The sequence below is a fragment of the Sus scrofa genome, chromosome 7 (genome assembly GCF_000003025.6).
Source record: "Sus scrofa isolate TJ Tabasco breed Duroc chromosome 7, Sscrofa11.1, whole genome shotgun sequence".
Lineage (NCBI taxonomy): Eukaryota > Metazoa > Chordata > Mammalia > Artiodactyla > Suidae > Sus > Sus scrofa.
In genome coordinates, this window is record NC_010449.5 from 13,420,312 (window position 1) to 13,440,614 (window position 20,303).

At 37.3% G+C, this 20,303-nt stretch overlaps 1 protein-coding gene across 5 annotated transcripts in view; it reads right to left on the minus strand.

Moving 5' to 3' along the window:
- NUP153 (nucleoporin 153) overlaps positions 1-20,303 on the minus strand; it is a 73,036-nt gene that overhangs the window by 26,770 nt on the left and 25,963 nt on the right. For 4 of the 5 annotated variants that reach the window (XM_001926651.6, XM_013977453.2, XM_013977455.2 and 1 more), the window contains exons 6-14: positions 20,100-20,216; positions 19,965-20,006; positions 19,803-19,859; positions 17,412-17,558; positions 14,126-14,175; positions 13,749-13,875; positions 5,954-6,091; positions 4,956-5,054; positions 3,345-3,429 (exon numbers count right to left, since the gene is read on the minus strand). In XM_001926651.6, coding sequence (XP_001926686.1) covers positions 3,345-3,429; positions 4,956-5,054; positions 5,954-6,091; positions 13,749-13,875; positions 14,126-14,175; positions 17,412-17,558; positions 19,803-19,859; positions 19,965-20,006; positions 20,100-20,216 — 862 coding nt within the window. The remainder of the gene's footprint in view (positions 1-3,344; positions 3,430-4,955; positions 5,055-5,953; positions 6,092-13,748; positions 13,876-14,125; positions 14,176-17,411; positions 17,559-19,802; positions 19,860-19,964; positions 20,007-20,099; positions 20,217-20,303) is intronic. The other variant, XM_013977457.2, reaches the window with a different exon arrangement.

The following is a 20,303-nucleotide window of genomic DNA, read 5'->3' on the forward strand; positions in this document are numbered from 1 at the left end:
ATCATGCATGGAAAAAGCAACTTATATGTATTAAAAAGATCATTCAAAGTCAATCTGAATCAACTTCTAAAAAGTCACTGCAATTCAAAGATAATGAACAGGAATTCCCATTGTGGCTCAGTGGTAACCAACCCAACTAGTATCCATGAGGATGCAAGCTTGATCCCTGGCCTCACTCAGTGGGTTAATGATCCGGTGATGCCATGAGCTATGATATAGGTCACAGATGAGGCTCAGATCCTGCATTGCTGTGGCTGTGTTGAAAACTGGCAGCTGCAGTTCTGATTCAACCCCTAGCCTGTGAACTTTCATTATGCTGCACATGCAGCCCTAAAAAGCAAAAACAAATAAAAAAACCAAAGATAATGAACAAATAACTTGTACAGGGTTGACTTGCCATTACAAGAAAGTAAAAAAAAAAATACTATTTCCCATCTTGTACATCTTTCTCCTCCAAAAGGGTAAAAAATATATAAACTACATAAAAATCTTTAATTATTACCCAGTGAGTTCACCTGTAATCAAGAAAATAAAACTGAAGCACTGGAGAGGATATGGCATTTGCAGCAGCTCAAACACTGCGTGAAAAACGTTCAACTAAGCCAGACATTTCATTTCTAGAAATTCATCCTGTGATTAAAAATCTTTCAGGAGTTCCCGTCGTGGCGCAGTGGTTAACGAATCTGACTAGGAACCATGAGGGTGCGGGTTCGGTCCCTGCCCTTGCTCAGTGGATTAACGATCCAGCATTGCCGTGAGCTGTGGTGTAGGTTGCAGACGCGGCTCGGATCCTGAGTTGCTGTGGCTCTGGCATAGGCCGGTGGCTACAGCTCCGATTCAACCCCTAGCTTGTGAACCTCCATATGCCGCGGGAGCGGCCCAAGAAATAGCAACAACAACAACAACAACAACAACAAAGACAAAAGACAAAAAAAAAAAAAAATCTTTCAGTTATTATACTGAAAACCTGAATAACAAATACTCAATAAAAAGGGGTTAGCTATACAGATTACAGAACCCTGAAACGATGGAGAGTTATGCAGCCACAGAAATAAATCATTAGTTAAGGGAGAGCAGGTTCAAAAGTCCAGAAGATTTTGACTACTTACATCTAAAGAATAATGCTTTTACTTTTTATATTTCTTTTCTCTCTTTTTTTTTTCTTTTCTTTTTACAGCTGCACCTGTGGCATATGGAAGCTCCTAGACTGGGGTTTAAATCAGAGCTGCAGCTGCATGCAGGCCTACACCACAGCCAAACCCACACCCAAGCAGAGCAGCATCTGTGACCTACACTGCAGCTTGTGGCAATGCCAGATCCTTAAGCCACTGAGCAAGGCCAGGACCCGTATCCTCATTGACACTATGTTGGATTCTTAACCCACTGAGCCACAATGGGAACTCTGTGTTCCCTTTAAATGGTTAACTTTATCTTATGTCAATTTCACTCTAGGAACAAAACAGACAAAAGACCACACCTATCTCTCACAACAGTCTCAAAACAAAGAAAAATAGGGTTTTATCACTTTATCACATTCTATCTTCCTTTAGAGTCAAAACTGAATTGTTTTTGTAATTTGATGTAAATTTTAAGAATTCCTTGAAGTATACTTAGAGAGACAGAAAATGAAGGCAATGGGAAAACTGGCTCCTCTCATAAAGTAATTCATCATGACTTCCACATTTTCAATCAGCTTTTTAATGACAGGAGTGATGAGAATCAGAAATGTCAACATTAAGAACAATTCCCACAATTCTATACATGCCACTCTCATAATAAACTCCTTAAAACTGTGGGTAATTTTTTCAGATATAATGAAACAAAAAAGTTGCCTCAACAAACTATTCCTGATTCAGTTATCACTGGTAAAAAGTGAGGCTTTTAATGCCTATCCCTTGATAACCACGTATGAAAATGAAATTTAAATACTTACTATTCTTGAATCATAACAACATTAAAGAAAAAAAAAAAACATGTAGTAAAGAAGTACACCTGAAATGTGTTTGTTACTTTCTCTTACACAGGGTTACTTTATTCAATAAAAATTAGGAATGCAAATCTATCAGTCAAATTCCTATTCTGTGCCACTCTCATAATCTACACCTTATCTTTCAGATCACCTAAAGGCAAACATCGTCCTAGCAGTTTTATGTTCTGGATCTTTGATATTTTTTTTAATCTATCTTTTGAAGGAGGATCTGGTTTTTAAAAATTCCAAAACCCAGCAGATAATCAAAGAGACACTTCTTAATAAGGCAACAGCCCGTTAACTGAAGTCTCACAGCCTCTAATACCCCACACTCCCACCCACACCCCTACTCAATGCACCTCTGTTACTTCTAGACACTGTATCACCCCCATATAAGCATCACAGTGCCTACCACATTCAGACTAAAATCCAATTCTTTAGCATAGCATTCAAGAATTTTCAGAATTTAAAGTTACTTCTTGGAGTTCCCGTCATGGCTCAGTGGTTAAGGAATCCGACTAGGAACCATGAGGTTGCAGGTTCGACCCCTGGCCTTGCTCAGTGGGTTAAGGATCCGGCATTGCCGTGAGCTGTGGTGTAGGTCACAGGCGCGGCTCGGATCCTGAGTTGCTGTGGCTCTGGCATAGGCAGCAGCTACAGCTCCGGATTAGACCCCTAGCCTGGGAACCTCCACATGCCGTGGGAGGTGCCCTAGAAAAGTCATAAAGACGAACAAAAACAAACAAACAAAAAAGTTACTTCTCAATCTCATGAAAATTATTTGCCATTTTCAAAGTATGTCATGCTTTTCCTCTTGTTGTCTTACATTAGCTGTTTATTTCTTGAGTAAAATGCCCTTGCTCAAAATTCTTGACCTGAGTAACTCAGCACAGCTGGATCCTCCATTTTCCAAAAACCAACACTTGAAAGAAAATCACCACTATTACAAAAAAACCTACTGTTTAATTATCTGAATACTCATTTCTTTCCCTCAATTACACCCATTTCTTGAGTTGAGAAATTATGTATCACTGTCTGCAGAGGACAGCATAACACTTATGCATAACAGTTCTTTTGAACTGAAGAGTAAACCTAGAGATGGACTCCACTATAACTACAATGTAGCCCACCCTTAAATTTCTTATAATGAGACTTCACTTACAATAAACTAGCTCCTTATTTTGACTAAACAAAGACAGTGCATAAATTTGCTCCTGTAACTATTCCTTTCACAACCAAAGGGTAAGTAACATTTACATTTGGACAGCAATTTCATTCAAATGAAAGCATTTACAAGAAACGGCAAAGGAGAAAGAATCTGAAATATTAATCTAACGTATTTTTACGTAAAAATTTGTGAGAAAATTTTACTTACCTGAACTACTCATAATTGGTTCTGAAATAGTACTAGAGCCAGAAAGTTCTGTTTTTGCCACAGGCACACTAAATGTAAATCCAATCTGTAAAGAAAAGGTGTCCTTTAACTGTTCATTTATTTTTAAATAATTATCAAATATAAAGCTCTTTTTATTCCAAAGTCAAAAAAAAATACTGAATTTCACATATTCTAAGATTTTATTTTTCCTATCTTTAAATCTCTAAAATAGCTGTGTCATAATTTAACAACAGCTTTTCAAATTTCTACAGCACTTTCTTGTTCAGGACAGTACATAAAATAATAATGTGTTCCTAATGCCCAGTTCTGGGCTTCTAAGTGCAATTTCCTAATAATAAGTATGACACTTTACAGATAATGAATGGATCTCAGGCATGCGGCAGGGGCAGAAAAGCTACAAAATGATCTGGAACATATAGTTACGACAGAAAACAGGGACACAGTGAAATACAGAAGGTAATGTTAAAATTATACATAGGCCGAATATGGGTGGGGCAACTCAAGACATTAAACTTAAGTATTAATTCTTACTCAAAACAGGGACACAGTGAAATACAGAAGGCAATGTTAAAATTATACATAGGCCGAATATGGGTGGGGCATCTCAAGACATTAAACTTAAGTATTAATTCTTACTCAAAATTTTTATCCGTAATTTTGAAGAAACAAATACATATTGTGAGACATAAAAACTTCAGATCCCTCTGGATGAGAAGTTCCTGCAGTGCCATTAAAAGTACACATATATACGGAGTTCCCATTGTGGCTCAGTGGTTAACAAATCACTGAGTTCGTTAAAATGAGTTCCGTAAATGATTATCTGTCTATTCTGAAGAATATCATATATCCATTATAACAATAACAGTAAAAATCATGAAACAAGGAGTTCCCGTCGAGGTGCAGCGGTTAATGAACCTGACTAGTATATATGAGACATGGGTTTGTTTGATCCCTGGCCTTGCTCAGTGGGTTAAGGATCTGGCATTGCCCTAAGCTGTGGTGTAGGTCACAAATGTGGCTCCGATCGCATGTTGCTGTGGCTTCGGTGTAGGCTAGCAGCTACAGCTCCAATTCGACCCTAGCCTGGGAATCTCCATATGCCATGGGTGTGGCCCTAAAAAGAAAAAAAGAAAAAAAAAAAAAAAAATCATGAAACAAGATGAATAAAACCTAAATATAATGTTAGATTTAGTATGATGAATCCAAAATTACAAATATGGTATTTCTTACTTCCAATGGCATTTTGGATTTGACTTTTAAAAAAAAAACAGTATGCCTTTGAAATCAATAATATGGGAGTCCCCATCGTGGCTCAGTGGTTAACAAACCCAACTAGTATCCATGAGGACGAAGGTTCTGATCTCTGGCCTTGCTCAGTGAGCTCTGGTACAGATCGCAGACACATTTCAGATTCCGGCATTGCTATGGCTGTGGTGTAGACCAGCAGCTGTAGTTCTGAATCAACTCCTAGCCTGGGAACATTCATATGCTCTGGGTACAGCCCTAAAAAGACAAAAGAAAAAAGACCAAAAAAAAAAAGAGAGAGAGAAAGAAAGAAATAATATGAACTACTTCTTGTTTGCTACTTACGGATGATGGAGGTAGTACATCTGCCTCAGTAGATTTTACAATTGGAGATGAAAATCTAAACAAGGGACTGCCAGTGCTGTTCGGAGAGGTCATCTGCACCTGGTTTTTCAAATTATTACAGAAATGATTTAAAAAAAAAAAAAAAAAAGAGCTTTTTAGAAAAAGAAATTGAAAATAAAATAGACCTTAAGCAAACTATTTCCAAGAAGCCAAAAGCAATTTTTCCCCTTTAAATTTCACCTTCTAACTTCTGACAAGTACTTAACCAGTATAGTAACCACCGTTAAGATCTGGCTTGGAGTTCCCATCATGGCGCAGGGGTTAACGAATCCAACTAGGAACCATGGGGCTGAGGGTTCCATCCCTGGCCTTGCTCAGAGGGTTAAGGATCCGGCATTGCCGTGAGCTGTGGTGTAGGTTGCAGACTCGGCTCAGATCTCGCCCTGCTGTGGCTGTGGCGTAGGCCGGTGGCTATGGCTCGGATTATACCCCTAGCCTGGGAACCTCCATATGCTATGGATATGGCCCTAAAAAGACAAAAAAAAAAAAAAAAAAAAAAAGATCTGGCTTCCCCTTAGAAGAGGAATATACATGATGTTGGAGGAAGATATTTATCTAAAGGAGAAAAATAACATCTATAAGAATATGTTCAGAAAAGTCAAAGTCAGCAAAAAAGCATAAAATTTTTCAGGAGCAGATTAAAGAATCCTACTCAAATAAAAACATAAATCCATTCTTATGCACAAAACTATTTTATAAATAGTTGGAAACAAACTTATAAATCAACTTTTCCTCTAATGCATTCATAAGAAATGAAGAACATGCCTATAATACGGTTTTTTTTAAAAAAAGAAAAAACAATCTTTCCATTTTCTTCCTGAGTTTTTGCTTTCCATAGTGAAAATTCATTACTATTTTAAACAAAATGTTATTTTTTTCTAAAAAAAAAAAAAAAGGGAAAAACAAAAACCACCTCTATTTGTAAAATGGATTTTTACCTTGTTTGTTAATGATTGTGAAGGACTAATAGGTGATGGAGAGGAAGTTGTGATCACAGAAGAGCTAAAATTGAAGGTAGGCAGTGAAGAACTTGTAATGGGTAGAGAGATTTTCGGTAATACTGGTACTTCCATTTCCTAAAACAGAACAAGTTTTATAATGATATATTTCATTTTTTTGTGTCATTCTTTTATCTCTATTTATTTGCAGGTAGAACTGAAACAGTTACAGGTCAATTTAGAACAGGGATAAGGTAGCACTGTGCAGCATTAACAATGTGGGCTTTTGAATCCAAAAAAAACAAAAAAACAAAACAACAAAGGCTTGAATTCCAGCTGTTCCACCAACTAGTCATGTGACTTTGAATTTCACCATCCTCAGTACCTATTTCCTAACTGGTAAAAATGAAAAAAAAAGTAACATACCACAGCTGTGGTATTAACAGGAAACAAAGTCATTATTTTTGGTCTTGGTATGTACAACAAGTATTTAGCAAAACATCAGTACTGATGAGTCTGGTGAAATGCCTTGGTTTTTAAGCCAATATAGCAAGGACAATCACCACTCTCAAATAACCCAGATTAGAACAGATTAAAAAGAGTTCACAGAGTTCCGGATGTGGTTCAGCAATGAGAACCCCATACTATCCTTTTGAAGATGCATGTTCAATCACTGGCCTCACTCGGTGGGTTAAGGATCTGGCATTTGCTGCAAGCGGTGGTATACGTCGCAGATGTGGGTTGGATCTAGTGTTGCTGTGGCTGCAGCGGTAAGCTGGCAACTGCAGCTCTGATTCAACCCCTAGCCAGGAACTTTCACAGTAGATGCAGAATTTAAAAAAAAAAAAGTTCTGCCTCTGCTAATAGTGGAATAGCTTGTATCTGACCAATGCGCTGATAACAATTATAAACAACCATCTGAAAACACTGGAAAGCAAATGACAGCAAGCAGATACTTGAGGGAAGAAGATACTCAGAAGAAGGGAAGGGCTGCTTCTGAATGAACGTCTTGTTTTTTTTGAGTTGATGCCAGTTGGATACTTGAAATCGAGAGAGAAAACTGCAGATTTGTTAAGGTGAGGATTCAAAGGACAGACTAGGGTGACTACAGTAGCTAGAAAATAAGGGGAGATGCAAGGATGAAGAGCCACAAAAGGGAAGCCCCAAGTCCGCATACAAACAGTCCAAATCTCTGGCAGACCTGTAAACTACAGGTGTGTAACAAAAACATTTTTGGATAAAACAAAACAATCTGTCGCCATAAAACCTGCTCTAGGAGTTTCCACTGTGGCACAACGGGATCAGCTGCACATCTTAGGAGCACTGGGACTCAGAGCTGGCACAGTGGATTAAGGATCCAGCATTGCCATAGCTGCAGCTTAGGTCCCAACTGCAGTTCGGATCTGATCCCTAGCCCAGGAAGTCCTTATGCTGTGGGGCAGCCAAAAAAGAAAAACAAAAACCTGCTCTACAAGTTCTTTCGGGTGAAAAGCAATGATACCAAATGAAAACGCAAATCTCTGGCAGAGCAAATATAAAAAAATTGTCCCCTTAACTTCTTTAAATTACATATAACTATACAAAGCAAAAATACACTGTGGGTTTATAGCCTATCTAAATGTAATACAAATGATACATAACAAAAATCAAGGAAGAGGGATGGTAAATAAAACTATTAACTTGTAAGATTCTTAAATTTTACAAGACATGGCACAATATTAACACAAAGTAGAATTTTATAAGTTAAGGGCATAGATCATAATCCCAAGAAATCCCAGCTAAGTCACGTGAAGAGTCAGAGATACAAAGCCAACGAATAATTAAAACGGAATTCTAACAAATATCCAATTAACCCAAAAGAAGGCAGCTTTCGGAAGGAACAATAAACAAAAGAAATAGGAAAAATGGAAAATAAAATAGTAGACTTTAATTCAACCGCATCATTTATCACACTTACTTGTAAGTAAACATTACAATTAAAAGCAGAAAACAGGAAGTTCCTGTTGTGGCTCAGCAGTAACAAGCCTGGCTAGTACCCATGAGGATATGGGTTCAATCCCTGGCCTCACTCAGTGGGTTAAAAAAAAAAAAAAAGCAGAAAACAGATAAAAGATAAAAGGGCAAAACTCAATCACATGCTGTCCACAAGAGACTTACTTTAAACATAAAGACAAAAAAAATAGATTCAAAATAAATGGATAGTGGGAATTTCCATTGTGGCACAGTGGGTTAAGGATCCAGTCAAACGTGGCTCAAATTCAATCTCAAGCCCAGGAACTTACACATGCCATGGGTGCAGCACCCTCCCCCAAAAGGAAGTGGATGGAAAAAGACATCACCTGCAATTAATGAGCACAAGAAGGTTTATCCTACTAATAAAATGGATGGCTATCTTTTTTTTTTTTTATTTTTTTGCTGGATGGCTATCTTAACACCAGATAAAGTATGTTTCAAGACAAAAAAAAAATTTTTCAAAGACTTAAGAGGACATTTAGTAATTTTAAAAGGGGTAAATCATTGAGAAGCCATAATAGATAGAAGGTGTCTGCTAAGAAGGGCTTCAAAATACATAAGCAAAAATTGACATAGGGGAGTTCCTGTCGTGGCGCAGTGGTTAACGGACCCGACTAGTAACCATGAGGTTGCGGGTTCGATCCCTGGTCTTGCTCAGTGGGTTAAGGATCCGGCGTTGCCATGAGCTATGGTGTAGGTTGCAGACGCGGCTCGGATCCAGCGTTGCTGTGGCTCTGGCATAGGCTGGTGGCTACAGCTCCGATTCGACCCCTAGCGTGAGAACCTCCATATGCCGCGAGAGCGGCCCAAGAAAATGGCAAAAAGACAAAAAAAAAAAAAATTGACATAATTCAGGGGAAAAAGACAAATTCACCAAATAAAATTTGACAATTTTAACTCGCATCTCAGTAACAGACTAAAGAGACACACATGCCCCCAAAATTTCAGCAAGAACAAAGAAGATCTAAGCAATGTATCAGTCATCGCATTTAAGTGACATCTATAGCATACTATGCCCAACAACCACAGAATACATATTCATCAAGATTCATCAAGCAGACCGTGTGCTGGGCTGTAAAACTAGTCTCAATATATTTCAAAGCATTAAAATCATGAATAAATACACTTCTAAATAGTCCATGATCATATAACAAATCAAAATAGGAAGATCATAAAAGCACTACTATAAATCTTCTAGAAGAAAGCATAGGAGAATTCCTTTGCAGCCTGGGGGTAGGTTTCTTAGGACACAATGAATAGTAAAAAGAAAAAGAAAAAAATAGTTAAGTTCAGACTTCATAAAAGTTAAAACATTTGCTGATCAAAACATAGTGTTAAAATGGCAAGTCAGACTGGGAGAGAGTAATCATAAGATTCCTATCTGACAAAGTACTTTGTGGTACCTTTTCATTGGTTATCAGAATAGATACTATTGTTTTAGATAAGGACACTGTAACAGAGAGAGAATATAGACTAATACCATACAGCTTTTAAATGGCTGACATCCTACAGACAGAAGTTCAATGTATTTACTCTTCTTATTATTCAAAGAGGTTAATTTGACCAAATTTACTCAGTAAGTGGCAGGACTACACACTTTACATGACAGTAACAAGCAATTAAATCTTTCCAAACTCAGTCTTTTTTTTCTTTTTTTTTTTTAAATGGATGCATTAGTGGCACATGGAAGTTCCCGGGCCGGGACTGAATACAAGCCAGAGCTGCAGCAATACCAGATCCTTTAACCCACTGCACCACACCAGGGATCAAACCCACACCTCCACAGTGACCCAAGTTGCTGCAGTTGGATTCTTAACCCACTGTGCCACAGTGGGAACTCCTCAAACACAGTCTTATTATATATTGCTTATCTATTCTCTATCAATGAGCTTTTTCATTATAAAGATCAGACTGAGTTGTTCTGTTGTGGGTCAGTGGTTATGACAAGTATCCATGAGGATGCAGGTTTGATCCCTGGCCTTGTTCAATGGGTTAAGGATCCGGTGTTGCCGTGAGCTGTGGTGTAGGTCACATATACAGCTTGGATCCTGAGTTGCTGTGGCTGTCGTGTAGGCGGGCAGCTACAGCTCTGATTCGACCCCTAGACTAGGAAACTCCACATGCCATGGGTGCAGCCCTTAAGACAAAAACACCAAAAAATAAATAAAAATCAGATTGATATCATAGTTGAGGCAAAATGCCTAGTGACTAACATATAAACCTTACAAATTCTGAATCTAAGGTGAAAACTAAAATACTCTTATTTCATATTGCAAAATGAGTTCATTTCAATATACAATTCTATTATCCTGTTTAGTGAATCAAACTACATCAATCCCTATTAAGTGGCAACAGTATCTAATATTTACCTAATTTATTACATTCAATTAAAAAGAATGTTTCGGAGTTCTCGTCACGGCACAGTGTTAAGGAATCCGACTAGGAACCATGAGGTTGTGGGTTCAATCCCTGGCCTCGCTCAGTGGGTTAAGGATCTGGAATTGCCAGTGAACTGTGGTATAGGTCGCAGACGTGGCTCAGATCCCACATTGCTATGGCTCTGGCGTAGGCCAGCAGCAACAGCTCTGATTAGACCCCTAGCCTGGGAACCTCCATATGCCATGGCTGTGGCCCTAAAAAGACAGGAAAAAAAAAAAAAGAATGTTTCTTCCATTTGATATTTCCCAAAAACCAAAATGAATCTTTGATCTTTTATCAAAAATTCCCATTGACTATAACTGATTAACAAAACAACTAGTGGGAGTTCCCGTTGTGGCTCAGTGGTCAACGAATCAGACTAAGAATCAGAAGGTTGCAAGTTTGATCCCTGGCCTTGCTCAGTGGGTTAAGGATCTGGCATTGCCATGAGATGTGGTGTAGGTTGCAAATGTGGCTCAGATCTGGCGTTGCTGTGGTTCTGGCACAGGCTGGCAGCTACAGCTCCAATTAGACCCCTAGCCTGGGAACTTCCACATGCCATGGGTGCGGCCCTAGAAAAGACAAAAAAAAAAAAGAAAAAGAAAAAGAAACAACTAGGGGTCTAAACATATTTGATATCAGAAGCAAAGAGTAGTGGATACAAAGCAGTGTCTATTCTAACCTTTATAGAAAAAACACAGATTAGGCAGAAAATTTCCAGCAGCCACCCATTAGTACCTCTTTCCTCAGAAACATGGAGGCTGTAACTCCAGTGTGGAACAGAGCAAGGGACAGAAAGAAGGGACATAAAGAATTAGGTGAGGCATCCTGGGATGCAAAACTGACAGTTGGCCGGAATGGGGGTGGCGGGGGAGCCAGAGAAGGGAGGAGGTAATAAACAGGAGGCGAGTTAGATTTTCATAAAGCTCCTCATAGCTAATATATCAGATAATAACAAAACAATAAAATTATTTTTAAAACCCCCTCAAAATATCACTACAGCAAAATTATACAAAACACACATGCAAGATAGCTAAAACTGTGCTACGAACATCAGCCTAAGCTTCAGCTAAAGATCTTAGAAATTGCATCTTTAAAAACTGAAACTATGAGTTCCCATCGTGGCTCAGTGGAAACGAATCTGACTAGTATCCATGAGGACACAGGTTCAATCCATGGCTTCGTTCAGTGGGTTAAGAATCCAGCGTTGCCATGAGCTGTGGTGTAGGCTGCAGACACGGCTCAGATCTGGCACTGCTATGGCTGTGGCCTAGCCCAGTGGCTAGACCTCTGATTTGATCCCCATCCTGGGAACCTCCAGGTATGGCCCCCCAAAAAAGACCAAAAATAAAAAAGACAAAAAACCCTGAAATCAGGAGTTCTCACTGTGGCACAGTGGGTTAAGAATCTGAATGAAGTGGCTGGGGTTACCATGGAAGCACGGGTTCAATCCCTGGCTCAGCACAGTGGGTTAAAGGAGCTGGCATTACTGCATCTATGGCATAGGTTGCAGATGCCACTCAGATTTAATCCCTGCTCCAGGAACATCCATATGCCACGGGTGTAGCCATTAAAAAAAGTAAAAAAGGAAACTAAAAGGAAATAAACAAAATTCACAATCTGTCATCTGGCAAACACCAAACTAAGCTAATGTTTTTCTCCTAAGAGATACACCTTAAAAAGGTAGGACCACACAATTCAACCCCTGGCCCTGGAACGTTCATACGCCACAGATGTGCCCAGGAAAAGAAAAAAGAAAAAGGCAGGGCCACAGATTTTTCTAAGAAATATAAAAGTTTTCCTGAAGAATTAACTCATGCTATATTAATTAGATACTTGTTTCCTTATGTATACAAGGCAAACTGAATATAACTCATTTCTTGTCTTTTTTTTTTTTTTAGGGCCTCACCTGTGGCATATGGAGGCTCCTAGGCTAGGGGTCAAATCGGAGCTGTAGATGCCAGCCTACACTACAGCCACTGCAACTCAGGATCCGAGCCGCGTCTGCAACCTACATCACAGCTCATGGCAACATGTGATCCTTAACCCACTGAGCGAGGCCAGGGACTGAACCTTCGTCCTCATGGATACTAGTTGGGCTCGTTAACAGCTGAGCCACGATGGGACCTCCAAATAACTTATTTCTTAAATGTAATTAATCAAGACTATATAATGAGCTTTAAATGAGAAAAGAAAAATTTGCTAAGAAAAGTACAAAATTTTATATGCTACATAATCAATGGCATTAAAAACTTTTTCTTTCAAGACAACAGAATACATTCCCTTCCTTCACAACACTCCAGCAGAGCAACAAGTAAGAACCTAAGGAGGATAGAGCATCAAGACCAGTAACTGAGCCAAGGCACCCAAAATACTCTCAAATATCACAATAAAACAGGCATACGGCAGAAAGCCCAAACTGCAAAGTCAGGATTCTGATAAGTCAGAGAAGTACAAATGCCAAAACTGTTATACTGGAAAAGAGAGAGGTAAAACATGAAAAAGACCTACATTCTAAACAAGACTACAAAACAAAATACCGATAGGAGGAAAATTAACACTGGATACACACAGTAATTTCAACTAAAACATAATTTCAGTCAACAGAAACTGTTACAGAAGATCTTCTTTTTAAAAAACTAAAAACATACTCACAGTTCCTCATGGGTCAATGAGAAAGTCACAAATGAAATTTTAATTAGAAACAAACCACAGGAGTTCCTGTTATGGCTCAGTGAAAACAAGCCCAACTAGTACCCATGAGGATGCAGGTTCGATCCCTGGCCTCACTCAGTGGGTTGAGGATCTGGTGTTAACATGAGCTGTGGTGTGGGTTGCAGACAGAATCCCACGTTGCCGTGTCTATAGTGTAGGCCAGCAGCTGTGGCTCCTATTCCCGACCCCTGGCCAGGGAACTTCCATATGCCGCAAGTGCAGCCCTAAAAGGCAAAAAAAAAAAAAAGACACAGCTAGCTAGCCTGAAATTTATTTATAAAAAACTGAAATGGGACCTGTGTTCTACTCAAAGTAGTTAGAAAACATATAGTGTAAACTAAACAAAAAGATTAATTAAACCAACTTCCAACCAACCCCATCATTCTCAAACTCTCATGTTCAGAATATATAAAGAACTCTTCCTAATAAAAAAGATAACCCAACAAAGAAAAATGGATAAAAACCCAAAGGGCCAAGAAACTCACAAAAAGATGCCTCCCCACCCGAGTAATTTTTAATTAGACATGCAAATTAAAAATTCAATGGCACACCACTTCACATTCATAACATTAACAAAAATGTGAAAACAAAACAAACAAAAAAAATCAAGAAGTGGTGAAATACATATTAACTAAGAGTGTGACCCTACCTCCTCGTCCTGAGGTTTAGATGCCACAAAGCGGGTTCTCTCTCGTCTCATCTTGCCACCTCCACTACCTACTCCAGAAGATAAACCATTGGCTGCAGACATACTGAAATTTGGGTAAGAAAAGCCACTAGGCAAAGAAAAAGAAAATTAAATGATATATTACTCTGGTCCACAACTTGATAACTGAATACCTAAAAATTAGAACTGCCAACAATTAAGAAAATAAGTGTTCAGCTGAATGTGATTTTAAAACTTGACAGATTTTTTGTGTGAAGTTTCTATTTTTTTAACCTTCTTAATCTTCAAAAAAGTATATGTAAATCATATAGACCTTACAAACTAACTATAAAGAAGTTTTGCTACAAAGATGACATTACCTCTCTCGTTCTTTATTCTGTCCTGGTGACATATTTTTTTCATAGCCAGTCTAAAAAAAAAAAAAAAAAAAAAGAACATATTTACACACTTGCTTATTTAACTTTAACACAACCTATCTCTGAATTTTAATATTTGGAATGAGGACTCTGATTTTTTTTAGTTAATGAATCCCACCTAAAATCTGTAACTTACACCCTGCCTCCTGAAAGATGACCAAGAGTTACAGTCTGATTACATACATAAACTGTCACTAAGCACAGCAGTCCTTTCAACATAAATGGTAACACCTAAATTTAAAACATTTACCAACCACAAAAATACTTTTACTTATCTCTCGTTATGGCCTATTAAATGTGCAAATCAAATTTACACGGATATTCCTTTTGAAATGATTCTCTGCAAGTGCAAATGGAGTTCCTCCATTTAAAGGAATCAGGGTTTCTTGGACAAATAGCTGGGGCTGAAAACTCAGAAATGAGCCTGGGTATTTTATAATACCAAAAAGCAACTAACTGCTCAAAAAATAATGGATAAATATTAACAGGACACAAAGAAGCCACTTCAAAAGTCAAATGTGGGACAATATGAACATCAAAATAAATTAATACTAATAAAAGATTATAATCTTACCAAATGTAAGAATTCAAGCTGACTTCAACAAATAAATACATGAAGAAGTAAACAGATAAAGAGAAAAAACAAAACTTCTTAGAGCAGAAAACCAACTAATAAAAGTAGAAGAAATGGTGGAGTTAGAAAACCACCATTTGACATCTACAAATAACAGATTCAGGCAAAAACCATCAATAATGCTAACAGTAATGGGTGAAAAGGATATTTTTGCTCTCAAAGTTCTTATTAATTACAAAAGGTAAAATAGTGACTTTACAGTGAATCATCTCCATCAGCACCACCTTAACTAATTAATGAGCACAGTGTCAGAAATGGGGAAACCGGGTGACACATGCCTCCTACTAGGATACATTGAGACGAGCTCAAAATCTATTCTGTTGTATTATACTACTGAAAGTCCATAACTGGAATCGCTTCGTGAGGACACATCAAACTTGCCCAAATTGCAGGACACTCTACATAGAAACTTACCTGTACTATTTAGAAATATCAATGTTATGAAATACCAAAAAATAAACGAAATCCTAAACAACTTTTCTAGATTAAAGAATATAAAAGAGAGGGAGCTTCAGTCATGGCTCAGCGGTAACAAACTTGACCAGGATCCATGAGGGTGCAGGTTCCATCCTGGGCCTCAATGAGTAAAGGATCCAGCATTGCTGTGAGCTGTGGTGTAGGTCACAGATGTGGCTCAGATCTTGCGTGGCTATAGCTGTGGCCAGCAGCTGTAGTATCTGATTAGACCCCTAGCCTGGGAACTTCCGTATGCCATAGGTGCAGCCCTAAAAAGCAAAAGAAAAGAAAACAAAAAAGAATATAAAGAGATACAACTAGATGAAAGAAATGATCTTGCATTTTCTTTCTTTTGAGACAACTGGCATCCAAATGACATCTGCATAGTAAATAACATACCATTGTTAAGTTTGTGGGATTTTTTTTTTTTTTTTTTTTTTTTTTTGCTTTTTTAGGGCCACACCTGCGGCATATGGAGGTTCCCAAGCTAGGGGTCTAATTGGAGCTACGGGCTACACCATAGCCACAGCAATGAAGGATCAGAGCTGCGTCTGTGACCTACACCACAGCTCATGGCAACACCAGATCCCTAACCCACTGAGTGAGGCCAGGGATCGAACCCACAACCTCATGGTTCCTAGTCAGATTTGTTTCCACGACGGCAAGTCCCAAGTTTATAGTTTGGATAACACTTCTGCAGTTATCTGACAGAATTCCTTATTTGTAGAAAACACAGAAAAAGATAAAAAGCAAATGCAGTAAAGTGTGGAGAACTTAAGAACTTTCTTACAAGTCCAAAATTATGTTCAAATTATTTTTTAAATTTTGATAAAGCAAATATTACAAAACGTTAATGATTAGTGAGTCAAGTCAAAGGAAATAGCTAAATACTGTACTATTCTTTCAACTGTGAAAATTTTCAAGAAACTGCATTGTTATGAAGACTGAATGAGATTAAACATAAACAGAGGCACAAATAGGAAAATGTTACGTAAACACAAAAAAATTTAGTTAAATGATACAAGGAAACAGGCAAACTCAGAATACGAGACGTATAACAGACAACTGATCTAGTCTTTGCAAATACCAATGTGCCTAACAATTCTAATCCAAGGTGTAAGACCCAACAAAAACTAATACATATGTTCACAAAAAAAATCTGTACATAAAACTTCATGGTAGTACTATTCTTCAGCTAAAAGTGAAGACAACCCAAATGTCCCTCAATTAATGAATGAACAAAATTGGTATATCCAAGTAATATTAAGCCATAAAAAGGACTGAAGTTCCAATACATGATGTGAACCTTAAAAACATTATGCTAAGTGAAATCAGTCAGACACCAAGGACCACTTATTTTAAATTTAATTTATATGAAATATCCAGGTCAGCAAATCTATAGGGACAGATTAATGGTTGCCTAGGGCTGGAGGAGGCAGGGTGGGAAGTAACTACCAATGGGTGTGAGATTTTGACGGGAAAGGGATGGTGATGAAAATGTTCTAAAGTTGACACTAGTGATGACAGAAGATGAACTGTGAAGATACTAAAACCACTGAACTATACACTTTAAGTTAGTATTGGTGAATGGCATGCCATGTGAATTATATCTCAATCAAGAAATTATTTAAAAAAACAATGTGGTGAAGATTTGAGGTCTAGAAAGCTAAAACCAAAAGTAATTTGTAAAACTTGCTTGGATTCTGGTTTGAAAAAGCAGCTATAAACAATGTTTGTATATGAACCAGATACTAGATAATATTAGGAAGGAATTAACATTATTAACTTCCTTAGACATGGTAACATAAGACGTGTGTTCCAAAGTACTTTGGGGTGAAGTCACATGACTGAAATTTATTCTCAAATAGTTCAACAACACAAACAAAATACACAAAGCCAGTCTGGCAAAATTATTTAAACAGTGAATATATACTAGTGTTTACTAGGAAATACTAATTTAGGATTTGACCAAGATGCCAGCCATTTAAAGCCATACCAATTTGCAATGATCACTAATTCATAAACTTTATGCATTACCTAGTTGCTAGACTGCAATAGTTCATTATCTATACTTTACATTCTTATTTTTAATCATTTTAATCAATATTCAAAGACTAGTAAAAATAAACACATACTCACACTGTGCTTTTTATCTACTCTTTGATTAGTCTTCCTTAATTCACCAGATGGTGTCAGAGATGGTTTAAAGTAAACAGTTCGATTTGCTGCTATGGAAACTGGCTTTGGGGTCATGAGTCCCTGAACAGGGGGGTTCTGAGAATCCACCTTACAGAGAGGCAGAAATCAAAGACAAACTTTTATTTCCATATATCGGTGATGCATACTTAAAAATTATTTAACAATAATTAATACAACACAGAGACTATGAGTACTTCCTAGAGAAATACCCAGTAGTCGCAAACAAATGCTAAGAGGAAAAACTGACAGTAAAAGAACCAAGGGTGTATATACATGTACTTACATGATTTATTTATGTATGTACTTATTTAGATACCTATATATATATACACATATTATTTCAAATGGTTTTATACACTATTTTATTCTACACCTAATGACTCTTCACACGCATGTTCACACACACACAAAATGGGAAATACTGCAGAATATTCTGAATAATCTAAACTTTTACAGGACAAATTTCAAGCATATGAACTAAAATTGTCACATTTCCCCCAAATTACTGTGTACATTTTCTCCAGCTGTAAATAAATTATCTTTTAACTAGCTGTGAAAATACTTTAATTGCTACAAATTGAGCAAACCTCTCTTCAAGTAAATTTTCTTCCAATGTTATTTAAAACCCAAACCCAAAGCCCTACAATTTAGGCCTAATTAGTAAAGCACTGTTAAGAATTCAAAATATTAAAATGAACTGGCTTTGTTATCAAAGTATGCAAGCGTCTAGTCAACAGTCTTTGGTACTCTGAAACACAGTCAAAATCCTGTTGGTATAAGATGACTACAAAGCTAAGAGCCTCTACTCTGTCCAAAGATTGTAATGCTATGAATACAATCCTTTCACTCAGCAGCAACAGCTGTGAACAACACTGGTTTCCAGGGCAAAGCCTCTGTACAGTTACCAGCTCTTTCCTAAATCCTCATCACAAATGTGATCCTATGACTCAATGAGAAAGTCTATTTTGTAGACTATTGTGATTACAACCATGAAACCTGAACTACAATACTGTATTCTGGCCTTGCATTTCCTAGCATCCATTACTAAAATCTTATTGATAGTATATTCAACCATTAATTAAATTTTTATTGATGAGAACTTCTACTATGGCACAATTTAATGGGTTCCCTCTTGCCTTATTACAAAGATCTAGGTAATTCTAAAAATTGAGAGGCAATGCTATCCCAAAAAAAAAACTCAATTTAAACCTTATTTGCATCAGAATTTCAGTAAAAACAATTACAGTTTACCAATATCTCAAGTATAATTATCCCCACAATTAATTCAAAGAGTTATGATAATTTTAATCAACTATTTCTGGGGTAACATGGTGTCACAATAAATGCTTTCATAAGTAAAACAAGTAAGGATCTGGGAATCGGCTTCCCCTGAAAGATACTTAAATATAAGTATATAAGAGTTTCCGTCATGGCTCAATGGAAATGAACCTGACTAGCATCCATGAGGACGCAGGTTCGATCCCTGGCCTTGCTCAGTGGGTTAAGGATCCAGCATTGCCGTGAGCTATGGTATAGGTCGTCACAGACGTGGCTTGGATCCCGTGTTGCTGTGGCTGTGGTGTAGGCCATCAGCTGTAGCTCTGATTCAACCACTAGCTTGAGAACCTCCATATGTTGCAGGTACGGCCAGAAAAGACAAAAATACATACACACATACACACACACACACACACGTATGTGTGTATACGTATATAAAGTCTGAAGGACAGCCACAAATATAACTGACAAAAAATATACCTCATTAACCCTAACTATCAAGCATTTTATTTTTTCCACAGTAACATTCAAAGGTAATTTTAACCAAACAGAATACACTAAAAAGGTTTATCAAGATACCTACATTATATTTTTTATTAGCTCTGCTGTCATGGAACAGAATATTGGCTGATGATGGAAGATTCACCAACTGGAAATACCATCACACATAATAGACTTGATATGTTCATTTACGACAGAAGTTTACAAAGATAACTACATTCAATGAAGGCTTTAGTTCACTGAGCTTCTAAGTAACACCCACTTCAAGCTCCCTTCACTCATATTTTCATTAATCAAAATTAAGAGTTACTCATGAAGACTGCCAGGATACTGAAGATGGAAATGCCAAATAACCAAGAAAAACTGACTGAGCATCTACTACATATACAGCATGGCTAATGCCCTCATAAGAGACTACAATGTCCAAGTAAAAAAATCTGTTTTTTTAAACATGTCCCCTGATGACCATGAACTAAATTCAATTTGTATATTTGCCAAATTAAAAAGAAATACAACATAACCGCCAATACCTTAAACGCTAAAGAATATTACCTTTCTCCTTTTGGCCTGCAAGTCTGTGGTGTTATCTATCCCACTCCTATCAAGAGACTGAAAAAATAAGAACTATTAGAATAGATGGGAAACTGAAAAATATGGCTCTCATCACCAATATATAAAAAATATCTCTTAAAAAAAGATTTAAAAGTGACTTACAGAATTCAGAGAAGAAAAAACAGATGGAATTCTTTTTGCATCCTGGTAATGTTTAAACAATAACAAAATTAAAATTTTTCACTAAACTCAAATTTTGTTATACTCTTGAATTTAATTATGATTTTAAAAACTTACCGCTAGAGGGCTTGACATCTTCTCTAAAGACTGCAAAATTCTCCGAGCTGTTGAACTAGTCACACCATAGGATTGTGCATTGAGTTGCTTAGCTTTCATCTGTCTTCTGACTGGTGCCTACAATATAAACCTTGTGTTATTTGTTCAAACTGTCAACTCTCAGCACTTATTTCAGGCAATGAAAATATTTACAAAATAGAATGA